The sequence below is a fragment of the Belonocnema kinseyi genome, chromosome 2 (assembly GCF_010883055.1).
Source record: "Belonocnema kinseyi isolate 2016_QV_RU_SX_M_011 chromosome 2, B_treatae_v1, whole genome shotgun sequence".
Classification (NCBI taxonomy): Eukaryota; Metazoa; Arthropoda; class Insecta; order Hymenoptera; family Cynipidae; genus Belonocnema; species Belonocnema kinseyi.
This window is the reverse complement of record NC_046658.1, coordinates 68,780,163-68,796,838: the sequence shown is the minus strand read 5'-3', so window position 1 is coordinate 68,796,838 and position 16,676 is coordinate 68,780,163. Positions and strand designations below refer to the sequence as shown.

Sequence of the window (16,676 nt, the reverse complement as noted above, 5' to 3'; positions counted from 1 at the left end):
TGTACTTAAATTTTGTCTTGCTTTACTAGCCATTTTATTAATTTAAACAATATTTTACACTTACTCCAATGGCCACGGAATGTTCCTTATTCTTATCTTACAAACTTAGAACGTTGTACAAGTATTTGGTAGACAAGAAACTAGCTATTTCAAGATTTGAGATCGTAGATGAATAAAAAAAAGTCATTTGCCATTCATAATTGAATGGACTTTTTTTAATCGCTAGTTATCTCTCGTCTCTGGCTCATCGTCATAAGCAGCCATAATTTTTTCCATGATTTCCCAAAGCTTGTCTCTCGTCAAGTCCTTACAAAAAACCTATCAATAAACGAAATTCAGTTAAAACGAAATTAAAATTAGATTATTCTGGAAAACTTATCGACTAGCAGGCCTCACAGTCCTTACTAGATACAATATAAGTTCCAAAGAGCATTTTTTGGCACACGCATAGGGTACTTTTTTCACGATCACAGGGTATGAAATTCAGGATAAATTCATAAGATTTAAATAAAATCAACTTGTATTCAAAATAATTCAAATGAATTGGAAAATATTTTTAAAATAAAAAAATGCCATTGATGTCAGTAAAACTGAAATGAATTTAGAGGGATTTAAGGTAAGAATAGAATTCTATGAAATTCATAGAAATTCAACAAAAAAATCAAATGAATTGAAAAATAGCATAAAATATGAAAAAACTTGATTGAATTCTGTAACTTTGAAAATAACCTTAGAAAAATTCAAGGGAAGTTGCAAAAGATTTGATGAAATTACTAAGAATTCAAGGTGAGGTTAAGACTTCAGGATCAATAAAATAAAAACCTTTAAAAACTCAAAAAACTCCATTGAATTAACTAGAATTGAGTGAATTCAGAAGAATTCAAGTAAATTGAAATAAATTAAGAGAATTCCAAGAATTCAGGATAAATTACTAAGAATTCGGGGTGAATTCCAAAAAATAATTTTAAATCTCTTCAAATTTTGGAAACCATACTAATTTCTAACAAAAAATGACTAACTACTACAAAAAGATTCAAATGAATTGGAAAAATTAAAGAAAAGAATCCACTTATTTCAATAAAATTTCAGTGAATTTAGAGGAATTTAAGGTAAACGAGAGGACCGTTTTAATCGAAGAAAAGAATTCCCGGTCATTTCACGGTTTTTCCCCGGTTCGCAAACAATTTTCACGATCAATCAAATTTAAAAAATCGAACCCTATTCTAAACATTTTTCCATTTTAAGGCATAAACAATAAACAACAGATTTAATTTAAACGTATGGAATGGAAGGTACTAACATTTTTCAATTGAAAAATTTAAAATAAAATGAGGATAAACTGCAAAACTTAGAACTTTTATAAATTATAGAGTTCAAAGATTCAGATTAAATTCCAAAAATATAAATCCACGTTAACATTTTCAATACTCTAAATTAAAGAATCAAGCAATGAACTTTAAAACTGTTCAAAATAATATTTTTGTAGGTAATTTGAAGCTAGACAAATTAAAAAATTAAAAATATTTTTTTTTAACTTAACAGTTTTTAAATTAGAAGTTATTTTCATTTGAAATAGTTTAAGAATCGCTCAAAAACATTAAAATTTTATTTCAAAATGTTGAGAAATCTATAGTAGTTTTACATTTTTCCAAATTTAAAAACATTTTTGAAAATTTGTTCGAAATGTTTAAATATATTTTTAAATGAATTTAATTTTTCCTACAACTTTTAGAAAATCCTGCAAATTAAAAAAAATCCTTAAAGTTTCAATTTATAAATAACAATAGGAACACTTATTATGTGTAGAAAAAATTAGAGTAATTTTAAGAGATATTTAGTAGTTTTAAAAATATCAAAATTAAATTTAGAACTTGAAATGATTTCAAATCATTCATAAGAAGTGAGTGACCCGACAAAATTGGGCTATTCGTACCGAAATTTTGGTGCAAATACGCACAGCCGAATTTTATAAAAAATGCAGATTTTTGCAGATTTCAACCAAAAAATTTAGAAACTTTTTAAGAATTGTGAAAGGCTTAAAAAGAATAAAAATATTTTCTTAAGATTCCTAGGAAAATTGAAAATAATTTTTCATTTTGAAAAATTATTGTAACAGAAAATTTTTAAAGATATTAAGAGATTTCCAAAATGATCAAAACAGAACCTGGAAGATTTTAAGGATTTTTTTTTAATTTTTAGGATTTTCCAAAAGTTGTTGGAAAAATTCGGTTAATTTTAAAATGTATTTGAAAGTTCTAAACAAAAATGTTAACACACTTATTTTCAATTACTTGAAGACATTTCAAGTTTTTAATTGATTTTGAATATTTCAAAAACTACAAAATATCTCTTGAAATTACTCAAATTTTGTTTACAAATAATAAGTGTTCAATTGCTATTTATACGTCCAAATTGAACAATTTCACTTACAAATTAAAAATTTTTCAACCAGAACAATTCAAATTGTAACGTTAAAAGTTGAAAATCTCCTCGAAATTCTAGAGTTTCAAAGCTTTCTATGTTAAACGATTCAGTTTCAAAGTGTTTACTTTTAAATATATTTGTATTCAATTTACTCGTCTTAAATAAACAGTGAAATTTTTAATGTCTAAGAAAGTTAATAAGAATAATATATTTGTTTATTCAATTTAGCATACAAATAATATAAAGGAAGACCTAAAACTTTAAATAAAAAAAATTTTATTGATGAATCATTAAAATTGTTATTTAAAAATAAAACTATCGGAGTAGATGATATATTAATCTCAATTCGTATTATGACTTTGGAATTAAAACAATTACAATCTGGAAATTTTCAAATTTTGAACGGATTTAGAATCGCTTTGTCAAATCAATTATTGTTCAGTTTTTTATACTTTAATTATTTATAAAACTGTTGAAATCAAACTTGGGCAACTTTTTATTCTTAAAATTCGTAAAATTCCTGATCAAGAAATAAATTCAGTGTCATTTCCCTGTTTTTCCCGGTCTCATAAAATTCCCGATTTACCGGTTCACCCTGAATAAGTATATTAGCTAAAGATTTAATTTATTAAAAGAAAAGTTAAATTATTAAAAATTACGTTATGCGCCGCACATAGAGGACCACAGGGGCCAAATCCTAAAAATAGGATAATTTAAGGACGATAATTGAATTTAGGGTACAATAGAGGATATAGGGATCGGTCTGTGAGGTCTGAACTAGTAACTAATATTTTTCTTACATTGAACCAAGGCTGCTGATCGCATTCGTCCATCAAAGGAACTACCACTCCGTAAACTTGCAAGGAAAGATTTATGCAAGCGATGGCGATGAGATTAGGAGGATAATCGAGAACCGAGGGTGAATGATGAAAGTCTTGCAGCAAAGCCATACTCGTTTTAGCCACGGGATATTTGGACCATTCCTCCTCTCCGAACCAGGCTTGCAACGATCTTAAATAGTGAAGGATGAACTGAAAATAAAAATAAATTACTTTATGGATTTTATTACCTACTTATCGGGATTTATTGTTTACAAATTATAACAGGGTTGTTTAAAATTGCCTATGAATATCACGAAACAACTCTTATCCTGGACGGGGTAATTTTTTTGCTTACCCTGTGTGGATGTTCGGGAGTGACTTGAAACTTCAGCATTCGCATAATCAGAAGTTCGGCTTGAACAATAGCGTCTCTCATACTCCAATATTGGTCTCCAAGTTCCAAAGGCTGGGAACCTCTATGAAGAGTATTGTATGCCACGTTCATTACGTCGCGAATTTTTAATGCGTCGTCTTTTACTTTGCCGGCGAGGTAAAGGCATGTAGATCCAATTAACTATAAATATACACAATTTCACGTAGAAATTAATAATATGAAGTATCTAAACCAAAATTTGAAGAGAGACTTCAAGTTGCTTTTCTCCTTTCTTTAAATAAAAGAGATTGTCAAATCGGAAATTTAAACACACGTTTATCACAATACTGATGGAATTTTGACCATTTTTTTTTAAATTTTGTTTTGAATAACATTAGAATTTTAAGAAGAAAACAAAAAATTATAAACTAAATATTAAAACATAAAAATGTTGAATCCATGAGCTTTGGCACGATTTTCTCATATGTAGTTCAATCAAAATTTGACCGGTTCAGCCAGTCCATGTCTTGTTTTGCCATCGTCCTAATAATTATTTGGAATTTTCGCCGTGCAAAAAGGTAATTTAATTCTCAAAAAAGTTTTTGAGGCTCCAATTTTGAAAATAACTTATGTTTTTTCGACACAAGGGTTAAAATCTTTAGTTTATTGAACCATGTTATCTATAAAGGATTTTTGACCCTAGAATGTATTTTTGACTGCATAATTGACGTCATATAATAACAAACACCAATTTTTTATTAGTCCAAGTAGCTTATTTGTATCTTACAAGGAACCCTAGGTAGGTGTCCCCCTCAGATTTTCTTTGTTCTCACATATGTTGCAGTACTCGAAAAGCTAAGCGACACGTATTATTTCTTACGTGCCCAAAATGGTTTTAAGGGGGTAAAAACCACCCCCAAAAACTCGAACAATGTCCTCACAATAATTGATCAAAAATGCGATTTTGTCAATTTAATCAAGAAAAATTTTGGGGGTAAACTACCCACAATAATTTTTAATTAACCAAAAAATTTACAAACGGGCATGATTTCAACACAAAAAATCTGGAAAAGTATATATTGCACACGATAATAAAATAAAGTTTACGCGTTTTTGCATTTTCATGAGAAATTAATTTATAAGGGGTAACCACCCTTAACTGCATTCTATTACATTTTTGCAAAATGAAATCAGTTTCGCGTGCAAAACAGAACAAAAAAATTTCCTCACGAAGATGGTTCAAAAATCTAAATTTCTCCATTTACATTAGTCAAACAATTTTATGGGGGGAAACTACCCCAAAAGATGTTACGATTATACAAGAAAATCACCAAATAGGTGTAAATTGAAGCTGAAAAAATCGAAAAAAATATGTTTCACACAAGATAATAAAACACGGTTCCCGTGTTTTTACATTTCACGAGAAATTAATTTACATTTCAATTTAATAATTAAAATTTAATTTATATTATTGTTAATTTATTTTTAACTAATGCAGGACATTGAATTGATTAAGCGGTTGTTTTCCTTTCATTTTCTTATATAATCGTAACATATTTTGGGGTAGTTTATCCCCAAAAAATTGTTTGACTAACGTATATTGCGAAAGTGATATATTTAAACCTTCTTCGTAAGGAAATTTTTCTGCTTTGTTTTGCACGCGAAACTTACTTTACTTTTCAGAAACATACTAAAATGCTATAGCTCCGCTAACATGAACTGATCTCCCAAAAACTAAACCTACGTGAAGTGGAAATGAAGTGTTCTACGCATCACTTTGCTTAACTATTTTTAAAATCTTTTATCGCATAAATAACTAGAGTTAATAAAATTAACATTTAAGTAGACAAAATTAATTGCACAGTGATTGAAAGTAACTGCAATTGAAGAATTTGAATATAGAATTTAAACGGTCAAATTTTTGTCGTTTGAAATCTCAATTTTTAAAAATGATACAATTGTTTGATTTAAATTTGAATAATTCAAAATTGTACAAATTGGATTTGTTATTTAGCCGTTCAACGATTAAATTATAAAAATTTCAAATTGTAAAATGTTTAATTAAAATCTCTCATATCTAAATAATTTTAAACTAAATATAATAATAAATTTATTTATTTTTCATTCAAATCTTTAGGAATTGAGCCTCTGGAAAAATTACCCGAGTCGACTTTAGCTTTGACATGAAATTGCCAAAGAAACTGTTTAAAATGTGTTTTTACAAACGAAAAAATACATATTTTGGTTTGAACAGTATAACTTCAACTTTTTGGTTTGTGAAAAGATATTTTGAAAAAAGTTTCGTTGGCAATTTTGTGATTGAAATTTTTGAAATTGAAATTTTGTGATTGAAAAAAATTAATAGAAAATGCTCAAAGAATAATTTCAATAAAACTTTATAAATTAAAGAATAAAATTTAGGTATTAGTCATTAATTTAAATTTAAATTGCTTAAGCTTGGAAACTAAAATTTTCAATCTGTTTTACTACACACTTTAGGTCTGTGGAAAAAGCAAATTAAAACTCTTTAAAATTCAAACTATTAGAGTAAACGGTTAACAATTTTAGGAAAATTTTCAAGTTAAGAAGTGTAAACACTTCATGGGATTTGTTTTTCAAAGGACAAGTACTTTTTATTTAAAAAGTTCGGAAATACGAATTTTAATTTCTCTGTGGTTCAAATTTCTGATAAACCAAAATGACGAATTTGAAAGAAAAAACACATACATTTTTAAGCAAAAATTTAATAATTTAATAATCAATTGAAAAAATTAACTTTCAACTAAAGAAAAAAAAGAATTTTCAACCAAAAAATATTTTTATTTAAAATAAAACACAGTTGAATCTTCGACCAAAAAAGATTAATTTTGAACTAAACAGTTGCATTTTTTACCCAAAAAGATGAAATATCTACCTAAATAGATGAATTTTCACAAAAAGTTTTGAATTAGCAATGAAAAAAGTTTTTTTTCAGATCAGGAAGAAAAAAAATGGTTGAATCTTGTACAAAATAGTTAACTTTTCATCCCGGAAATATGAATTCTCAACAAAAAAAGTTTGAAGAAGTTGCTTCGCGTTAGCGTAGGTCACTTAGCTATAACCACTCCAAATTGAACAGTTTAAAGAAGTTAAATATATTTTAGAAAGATGTATATTTTATACTTACGTAATTGTCATAACCATTTATGGTAGCTTCTCTCACAAATCTGTGGTACAAAATGGCAGCTGTTGCAATCGTCAAAGGATGCGCGTCCAATTTGTATCCTGTAAAATATTGCTCATTAATTCAGTCTTTTTCTAATTATTCAAATATTTTACTACAGGATGTCCTGCGATTCTTAGAAAGGAAATTCAATACCTTTTCCAGGTTTTCTAGACCAAGAAGTCAGGTTTTTCCTGGCTTCCTTTTTTACATCAAACAATATAATAACTGTTTGTTATAAATATAAAAAATGAGCCGTTAAATTTTTTACTGGCCAACAATTTTTGATGGAGAACAATAAATAAACTAATTCTTAATTTTTTGCAAACGTAAGTCGTCTTTAAAATCCTCGAAATCTTTTAACTCTTTATGAATTCGTTAAAATATCTAGAAGTACTTAAAACCTTTGTGAAATCTTGAAATTTTTGTTAAATGTTTTAAATCCTTGAAATCATTGTGAAATTTTTTCAACCTTTTTAAATTTTTTCTTTAATCTTTGTTTGTGAAATTTTTTGTGTTTGTTTGAAATACTTGGAAATCTTCTCAAATTTAATGATACCTTTTGAAATAGTATAACATCATTGAAATATTTGAAATCGTTTAAGATCTTTGGAATTTTGTTTAAAATCTTTGAATTATGGTGTACTGTACCCTTTTTCGAAATCTTCAGAACTCTTTTTAAAGCTTTTAGCTATTTGTGAAATCTTTCTAGTAAATTTTTTAGCGGCAAGATTTCTTCTAAACGAGATGCTCCTTTCATACTAGACTAACAGATTTAAATTACTTTTCGCGTTTAAATAAAATATCTGCTTTGAAAGAAAAAAAGAATTTAATTAAAGGTTTTCGTGAAAAATTCAAGATTTCCAGGTTTTCAAAGTTCAAAAAAATTCAAGCAGAAATCCAGGTTTTCAAAGTCGCTGGACACCCTGTGATATGCCCTTTGAAATTTGAGCAAGGCTGACAATTGCACAACATTTTATAATACAAAATAATTTCAAAAATATTGACAAACAATAACTTTACGCTGTAAACACCATCAAATCACACTCCGTCGTTGTAAATTGTCTACTTTGACAAATCAACAAATGTACTTTTTTTGTTATGAAATTACATTATTTACGATAAGTCAGTTATGTTCAATGATATATCATCTAAGTTGCATAAATATGCTTATACTATAGCAATAATCAATACTTTTGAAGTGCAGGAAAGTTACATAACCTATAAAAAATTGATGTACTAACCGCATTCAAAGATGAACCTAGAGACGGTGAACCCGTCCGTGGCAACGCTGTAATCGATCGTGATACTCTTTTGCAAGGTGTTTCTTTTCTCCCTCTGCATAGCGAGAACGTCAATAACGTCCTTCATTTTCGAACTACAAGTGTTGTAAGAGGTTATGAATGATATAACGTACTCAAAAAACTATAAGAAGTCGGGTGTGGAAAAAAATAACTTCAGCTCAATGAAATGCAACAAAATTGCACGGATAACGACCTAAAACGAACGTTGCTAGTTTACAAAACAGCAAAAAAAAAAATCGTAGCCAAAATTCAGGCAAAAAAAGAACTCCGGCGTGCAATACGTACCCCAAGCGAAACACAAATTAAAAGAGAGTGTGCGTGTCATAATGCTTTCCTACCTGAGAGTTTCTGCACTGTTTGGCTCAGTTGGATTCATTTCGACTTTTTGAAACAAGACAAAATTCAAAATTGACTTTGGCACTGTTTTGCTTAATGCATTCTCGAGCAAAAATCACAACAAACAATGTTTTTTAGACGTACGTCAAAACCGTCAATCTAGTTTTTTCATTGATAACTTGATAATGAAGTAATGAACGCCGGTTAACACCTACGTACACATGCACACCCCACGCAGCGTGCAGCGACATCTGCATATGCGGAGTAACTTTTTGGGAAAAAAGTAGTTTGCACCAAAAATAAGAAAAATAGAAGTTCTGTAACAAAAGAGAATTGTAATCAGAAATTCAGGATCTTTTTTCTCAAGTGAATCATAACAAGAGACTGCCAATTATAAAAATAATATCAGATATGAGATGTAATATCCTTCTAAAGAAACTTTTTTTTCGTGAAATTTGAATAATCCGCGTTTTGGCAACTGCGCAGGCTAGGCAGGCCGCGTGCGCTCGATAAAATGGCAACACTGGCGGCGCGTGCAAGCGGACTTTGTAAAACTTGCGTCCGCATGGTATTTTCGATTTTTGTTAAATAGGAATAAACATTCAGTGTAAAAGTGAACAAAAACTGGAAAAATGCTATTACTTTTTGAAACCCCTGCGGGGTACGCCATATTTAAGGTAAGTAACTCAATTTGAATGTGTAATTTAGTGATGTACCTATGTGCAAGATAACCTCAATAACCACAAAATTTTGAACACGTGGTCCTTATAACAAAATGATAATAAATAGACTTAATTTGTTGCTATTTTTTGAAAGATAGATGTAATTTTAGTTGAGAAATGTTATTTCTAACAACTGACGTTTGTTTGACAGGTGTTGAACGAAAACAAACTTGCCGAAGTTGATGACCTGTACCATGAGTTCGAAACGCCCGAAGCTGCAGGCAAAATGTAGGAATTATTTTTATTGTTTTTGACTGAAAGTTTAATTCTTAGCATTTGTTAGAAACTTGACTATTGTCAATTTAATATTTTTATCATTGTGATTTGTTACTGATGAGCCATTTGTTTTGAAAAACAAATTTCCCCATGTTTTTTATTTGGTAATAATAAGAGACTTGGGAGTTGATTTTTTGTTTTAAATATATTTTAAGACTTTAGATTCTGTAATGCATTTGATAAATTGTCCTTATATGTGTGATAAATTGTCATTATATGTTTGACAAATTGTCATTTTCTGCTATTTTGAAATTCAAAATCCTCTGTTGAAATAAATCAAATATTTGTCACACCACATTTTTTTACCAAATTTAGAAAAAGCAAGCGCTTTAATAAATCATGTAATTTTACACTAGACATGGCCAATTCACTCATTTATCAATATAAAATAGTCACAGGAACAAGATGTATTATATCTAATACAAACAATCTAATCTAAAATTGATCAATTTAGTTGAAAATTCATCTCTTTTGTTGAGAATGTAACTATTTTGTTCAAAATTATCTTCTTCTTGAATGAAAATTCATCCTATTTAATTCAAAATACAACATCTTTCGTCGAAAATGTAACTAATTTGTTCAAAATTATCTTCTTCTTGATTAAAAATTCATCCTTTCACATTCAAAATACAATTTTTTCGATCTAAATTAATTTGACTTAAGGATTCAAACATTTTCTAGAAAATTAAACTATTGTGTTATAAATAAAAATTTGTGTTAAAAATGGAGATATTTTAATGTAAATTTAACTTATTGGTAAAAATTATTTTTGTTTTGTTTAAATATCATATTTTCTGATTGAAAATTTAATTGTATTGTAGATAATTCGTCTTAATGGCTTTAAAATTTAACAATTTTATTAAAAATGAATTTACTTCGTTACAAAATTGTGTTTTTGGTAGGTCTTTAATTTTCTGGCTGAAAAATTAATCTTTTTAGCTTAGACTTGACTATTCTACTTCTAGAAATATTCATCAGTTTAATTGAAAATTTATCTCTTATTTTTAAAATGTAACTATGTATTTATCTGAGAATTCGTATTTTTAGTTTTATCCATTCTTGGTTGGGGTTTAGTATTTTATTAAAAATTCATGTAATTTGTTAAAAATTCCTCTTTTTTGGGAAAAAATTAATCTTATTGTGTTTGGTAGGAAATCAAACTATTCTTTGAAAATTAACTTTTTTATTATTTCGTATTTTTGGTTTTGAAATTCAACGAGTTTGTTGACAATTAATATACTTTTTTGAAAATTCATGTTTTTTTGAAACAAAAATTTATCTTTTTGCTGGAAAATACAAATTTTCGGACGAAAATTTTACTATTGGTTTAAATTTCATCTTTTTTTATTTGAAAATTTAAGTACTTAGTTGAAAGTTGAACAATCTCGTTAAAAATATATATTTTTTCTTTGTTTGATCATTTAATTTGGTTTAAAACTCGCTTTTTAAATTAAAATTAATTTTTTCATCTGAAAGTTTCACTACTCCATTTTTGCTTAGAAATTATCCTTGATGAGCTGAAAATTCAACTATTAATAGAAAATTCGTCTTTTTTAATATAAAATTGATTATTATATTATATATTTCGACTTGAAATTTTATTGATTTAAAATTTTCCATTTTGAATTAAATATGATATTTACGTCAATGTTATTGCAAGGAGTTTATTACACTATTATTACTCTGCTTTCGTGAAAAATCACCTTCTTTTCTATTTTTTGATAGAATTTTGGGTACGTGTAAAAAAAACCCTACTAAAATCCAAATTATATAAGATTATACTTTCGTAACTGTTAATGAAACATCCACTGATTCTTATAATCAGGGTGGCAATCCATAAGTGAGAGCTGGGATAGAGCCAGGACTGAAATATTATGCCGGGACATTTCCCGCATTTAATAATTTGTGCGTTTTGATGCTTGTAACCAACCAACCAAAAAATTGAAATGACCTCTTGAAAAGTTAGAACAAACTGTATTTAAAGTTTTTTGTCTAATATTCTCAAAATATTTTAATATTTGAGAAATGTGTATGACAATATTAAGTCATGTAATAAATTAGCAATTAGTTCGCATTGTAAAATTATTAATTGCATGGAAATATAATAATTTTATAATACTAATAATAAATAATAATTATCTGGAATTCCCTATTACAATTAAAATTATATAATATTTCTTAATGGCTTTAAATGTTTTTCAAAATATTGATCATTAAACGCTACATTTTCATTTTTTGGGTTGAAAATTCGTTTTATTTTGCTATGTAAATTCAACTATTTTGGTAGAAAATTCAAAAATTTGGTAGAGATTTTTGTCTCTTAACTGAAAAATCTTTCTCTGTTAAAAATTCAATTTTTTTATTAAGAATCTTTGGTTTCAAACTTCATCTTTTCTGGTAGAAATATATCTTTTTTTTATTACAAAATTTCTTAACTGGAGACTTGTTAAGCTAAAAAGGTGAAAAAAAAACAGCTTAATTTTCAACAAAGAGGTTAATTTTCGTTCAAATAGTTTAATTTTTTACCAAAATAGTTGAATGTATCTGGAAAATACGAGTTTCTAACAAAACACATTAGAAGCCATTCAGAAATATTTTATAATTTCGATTATAGAAAGGTTTTTCTAAAATACTAATTTGAATATGAGATAAATGCGAGCGCTGCGTCGGATATATTTTCTAAAGGATTATTATTTATTATAATTATAAAAATAATGTTTTTCTACGCAGTTAATAATTCTGCAATGCGAGCTAATTACTAATTTATTATATGACTTAATATTGTCATCCATGATTATAATATATGAAAATATATTGAGAATATTAGATCATAAAATTTTTATCATTTTTTTTTTTAACTTACCAACAGGCGATTTTATTAACTATTTTTAATTACTTCTGAAAGGTTGAAAAATCATATTTCATTTAAAAAAATCATGGGTGATACGGCGTTCGATTTAAAAATTTGTCCTGGTTTATTATATACTCGCGTTTTTCTAAGTCAGGGTAAAAATTATTATTATTTGATTTGAGTGGCGAATGATAATATGCCTTGTACCGAATCTATTGACACTGTTCTCATGTCCTAAATGGAACCGGAAGTAGGTATATTTCATGTTCACATAAAATGTATAACAGGTCCACTTACGGCTTAATTGCGAAAATGTTTTTTTTTTTTAATTTTTTATTGGAGGTTTCGAATGACAAATTTCACAATGTTGTAGTTTCAAATTCAAATATAATTGGAATCATATTATAGCAATCTTGTTTTGTATTCTTTTTTTTACATTTTTAATTTTCAATGTCGTATCTTAAAATTGTCCGATATTTAGTTGAAGATTTAAACAAATGAATTGTTACAAATTGAGAAATATTTGATTGGAACACTTCAGGAATGAATATTAATTCTAAATAAAGTATTAGAAATTAAAAGATTTGAAATTAAAAAAATGTGTTGTTTCAAACCAAAATAGATCAAACTTAAACTATCTGAAATCGATACCTCAGTAATTGAATAATTTATTTAATTTTGATTGATTAACATTGTAGCGTTTTGAATTTTCATGTTCAACACTAAATTTTCCATTTTTCTCTTTTATAGAGTTTTAATTTAACAGTTAAAATTGGATTGGTAGAATTTTGAATTATACTTAACAATTTAAAAACTATTATTTTTCAAACGATTAAAATATTTTTTAAATAATTGAAATTTTACCGGGGTTGAATATAAAAAGTTTTAATCTCGCAATTTTTGTGTGCTTACATGTGTTTTTAGTTTTAAATTCAGTTTTGCATTATTTTATGTTTCAGCGTACCGGTGTAGAAATCTTTTCATTTTTAATGTTTCCCATTTAAAGTTACTATTTATTTTGAACGGTTTTTTAATCATTCAGTTTGTTGATTTTAGAAAGAGCTGTCCAATCAATTTTAATGTTAGGCTATTTGCTTTGATTAAAATTATTTAAATATAAAAGTTTTTAAATTTTCATTCTTTCACAATGAAAAATGTAGATGTCACACTTGCCCCGAGTCTGATTTTTAATTATCCTGTCATAATTCATTCTTAAAAACAGGAATAATGTACAATTTAGAATAAAACGGATGTTTAAAGATAATATAACATCTTCATTCATTCCTTTAAAAAATGAGCAAAAGTTATCTTCTGTAGGCAAAATTCAAATAAAAAGAACCAGAATACATAATTACGAACTGGAGTTTTCTGAAACAATCTCAGTTTCTTTAAAACTAATTGATGAAAGCAATACATCGTGCCATCCACGTTTTTCTACAAATAATAAGAAATATAATCTTTATGCTGTAACAAAAAAAGTGAATAACTAATTTATTTTTCATTCCAATATTTTCTCTTGATCACACTAATCCCGTTATCACACTGCCTCTATCGACTCTACACCTAAAAAGCCAGACTCCAATGACAAATTCAAAAGTTCAGCATTTAAATTGCTTAATTTTTCAGAGTCAAATTAAAACACTTTGAGAAGTTTGCTGACACTACCGAAGCCTTAGCAGCAACAACCGCCGCAGTCGAGGGAAAACTCAGTAAATCCCTGAAGAAGCTTTTAAAAAAGCACTGCTCCGAAGTCCATGAGCAACTTGCCGTTGCAGATGCGAAACTAGGAAACGCTATAAAAGACAAATTGAGTCTATCATGCATCAGCAACACGTCAATCCAAGAACTGATGCGATGCATCAGAAGCCAAATGGACAGTCTCTTGGCTGGTTTCCCCAAGAAGGAAATGACTGCCATGGCTCTTGGTTTGGCACACAGTCTCTCCAGGTATAAACTCAAGTTCTCCCCTGACAAAATCGACACCATGATCATCCAGGCAGTATGTCTTCTCGACGACCTGGACAAGGAATTGAACAACTACGTAATGCGTTGCCGAGAATGGTATGGATGGCACTTCCCCGAGTTGGGAAAGCTTATCTCCGACAATATCTCCTTCGTTAAAACTGTCAAGATCATCGGCACAAGGGAAAACACATCTTCCTGCGATTTATCTGACATTTTGCCGGAAGAAGTTGAGGAAAAAGTGAAGGAAGCTGCGGAGATTTCAATGGGAACTGAAATCTCCAACGATGATATCATCAACATCCAACACTTGTGCGATCAAGTGATCGAGATCTCACAATACAGGACGCAATTGTACGATTATTTGAATGCAAGGATGACGGCTATGGCTCCAAATCTGACTGTTCTCGTTGGAGAATTAGTTGGAGCAAGATTGATTTCCCACGCAGGGTCACTGATCAATCTTGCGAAGCATCCAGCTTCGACTGTTCAAATTCTTGGAGCAGAAAAGGCACTTTTCAGAGCCTTGAAGACAAAGAGAGACACTCCAAAGTATGGTTTGATTTATCACGCAGCACTGGTGGGCCAGTGTTCGACGAAAAATAAGGGAAAGATGTCCAGGATGTTGGCGGCTAAGTCCTCCCTCGCGATTAGGGTTGATGCTTTGGGTGAAGATGTTAGCTTCGAATTTGGAGCGGAGCACAAAGCAAAGCTCGAAGCTAAATTGAGGATTATGGAGGAGGGAAATTTGAGGAGGATTAGTGGAACTGCAAAGGCTAAAGCGAAGTTTGAGAAGTATCACACCAAGAGTGAGGTGCTTCAGTATCCGGCGGCTACTGATTCTACAATGCCGGTTAAGAGAAGACACTCGGAGATGGAAGATCAGAAAATGTTGATTGAGGAGATGAAGAGCGAAGATGTTCCGAAGAAGAAGAAAAAGAGGGAGACTGAGGAGGGTGGGGCTGAGCAGGTGGAAGAGGCAGAACAGGAGGGAGTCACGCCTAAGAAAAAGAAGAAGAAGGTTAAGCAAGAACCTGCAGAAGAATCTGAAGTCTCAGTCAAGGTGGAGGAAGAACCAGAATGCTCAGGTTTGATTTTACATTCTTTTTATTTCCTGAATTGATATTTTGTCTAGAGCCTTTTAAAATATCAGGGTGTCTATTAAAATCCTGTACGAAAATTCCCTGACAATTAGAGGTTTTTTCCAGGTATCTCAAGTTTTTTCCCGGTATAATTATTCACAGTAAGAAGCTAATTAAATATTTCGCATTACTTAAAATAATGAACTCGAAATATTTATAAAGTTTGGGGTGTTTGTTATGAATAATGTTTTTTTCAGCTTCTAAGAATTCAATTAATGTTTCATTTAAAAAGCTGTGATTGCTTATATTACAAGATATGCTTAAACATATTAGCATAATTGATTAATTAAATAATACTAAAAACGTAACAATTAATTTCTTGGATTTGTATCTAAAGTAGCAAATAAATTAATTTCGGCCAAGAAAGATCAATTTTCAACCAAATAGTTGCATTTTGAACTTAAAAACACTTTACAGCCAAAAATGGTATAGTTGAATTTTCAGTTAAAATAATTATGAATCTTCAAATGAAATGATCATTTTTAACAAAAGAGTTTAAATGTCAACCAAGCAGTTTTATTTTGAATGAAAAAGATTAATTTTCTACAAAAAAATGCCATTTTTCAACCAAATACATGAATTTTCAATGAAGCAGTTGCATTCAGAAATAAAAAACATCCATTTTTAAACTAAAGTGATAAATATTAGACTAAAATAGTTCAATTTTTTACCAAAAATATGAATTTTCTACTAAAGCTGTGAGACTGTAATGGTGAAATTTTCAACCAAATTGAATTTTAAAAAAAATTTCAAGCAGGTAGATTAATTTCTACCAAAAATACGATTTTTTAACCACAAGAGATGAGTTTTCAAAAAAAAAATCATAGAATATTCAATTGGAATAGTTACATTTTTAAACACAGTAATGAATCTTCAACTGACATTTTCAACAAAAACGAAAAATTTTCAAATAAAATGATGAATATATAACTAGAATATTTGAATTTTCTACGGAAAAAAATAAATTGCCCCCTTAAATATTGAATAGTAAAATTTTCAAATAGTTAAATTTTTAATCAAAATGCTGAATTTTCTACTGAAGCGACGAATCTTCAACTAGCATAGTTGAATTTTAAACCAAAAAGATGAATTTTCAGTTAAGAAGATTAATTTGTACCAAAAAATACGAATTTTCAATAAAATAGTTAAAGCTTCAACTGCAATAGTAAAAGGGGGAGGGTCGGTAAGGCCGGTTTTTGGCCTAATTTATTTTTGGACCAAAAAATCTGAAAAAATCATGGTAGTATCTTATAAGTATCCCGA

The 16,676-nt window shown here is 28.7% G+C and overlaps 2 protein-coding genes across 2 annotated transcripts in view; one reads left to right on the top strand and one right to left on the bottom strand.

Annotated features, from left to right (window-relative positions):
• Positions 1-10: 10 nt before the first annotated feature.
• LOC117182591 (cyclin-Q) lies at positions 11-8,689 on the bottom strand. Its single transcript, XM_033375686.1, has 6 exons — positions 8,463-8,689; positions 8,065-8,198; positions 6,785-6,882; positions 3,601-3,819; positions 3,225-3,455; positions 11-318 (listed from the first exon to the last, which is right to left on the bottom strand). Exons 1-6 carry the CDS (start codon positions 8,498-8,500, stop codon positions 223-225), a joined length of 816 nt encoding a protein of 271 aa, XP_033231577.1. The 5' UTR covers positions 8,501-8,689; the 3' UTR covers positions 11-222.
• Positions 8,690-8,972: 283 nt separating this feature from the next.
• LOC117168380 (nucleolar protein 58) overlaps positions 8,973-16,676 on the top strand; it is a 10,766-nt gene continuing 3,062 nt past the window's right edge. The window contains exons 1-3 of the mRNA XM_033353988.1: positions 8,973-9,137; positions 9,334-9,410; positions 13,936-15,359. Of these exons, the coding sequence (XP_033209879.1) occupies positions 9,093-9,137; positions 9,334-9,410; positions 13,936-15,359 (1,546 nt within the window). The 5' untranslated portion in view covers positions 8,973-9,092. The remainder of the gene's footprint in view (positions 9,138-9,333; positions 9,411-13,935; positions 15,360-16,676) is intronic.

Bases quoted from the DNA above. Each gene is read 5' to 3' on its own strand.
- LOC117182591 (XM_033375686.1), bottom strand. From the start codon at position 8,500: ATGAATCCAACTGAGCCAAACAGTGCAGAAACTCTCAG. The intron at 6,883-8,064 runs GTTAGTACATCA...AATATTTTACAG, and splicing joins TAGGTTCATCTTTGAATGCG to GATACAAATTGGACGCGCAT. The intron at 3,456-3,600 runs GTAAGCAAAAAA...TTTTATTTTCAG, and splicing joins CTCCCGAACATCCACACAGG to TTCATCCTTCACTATTTAAG.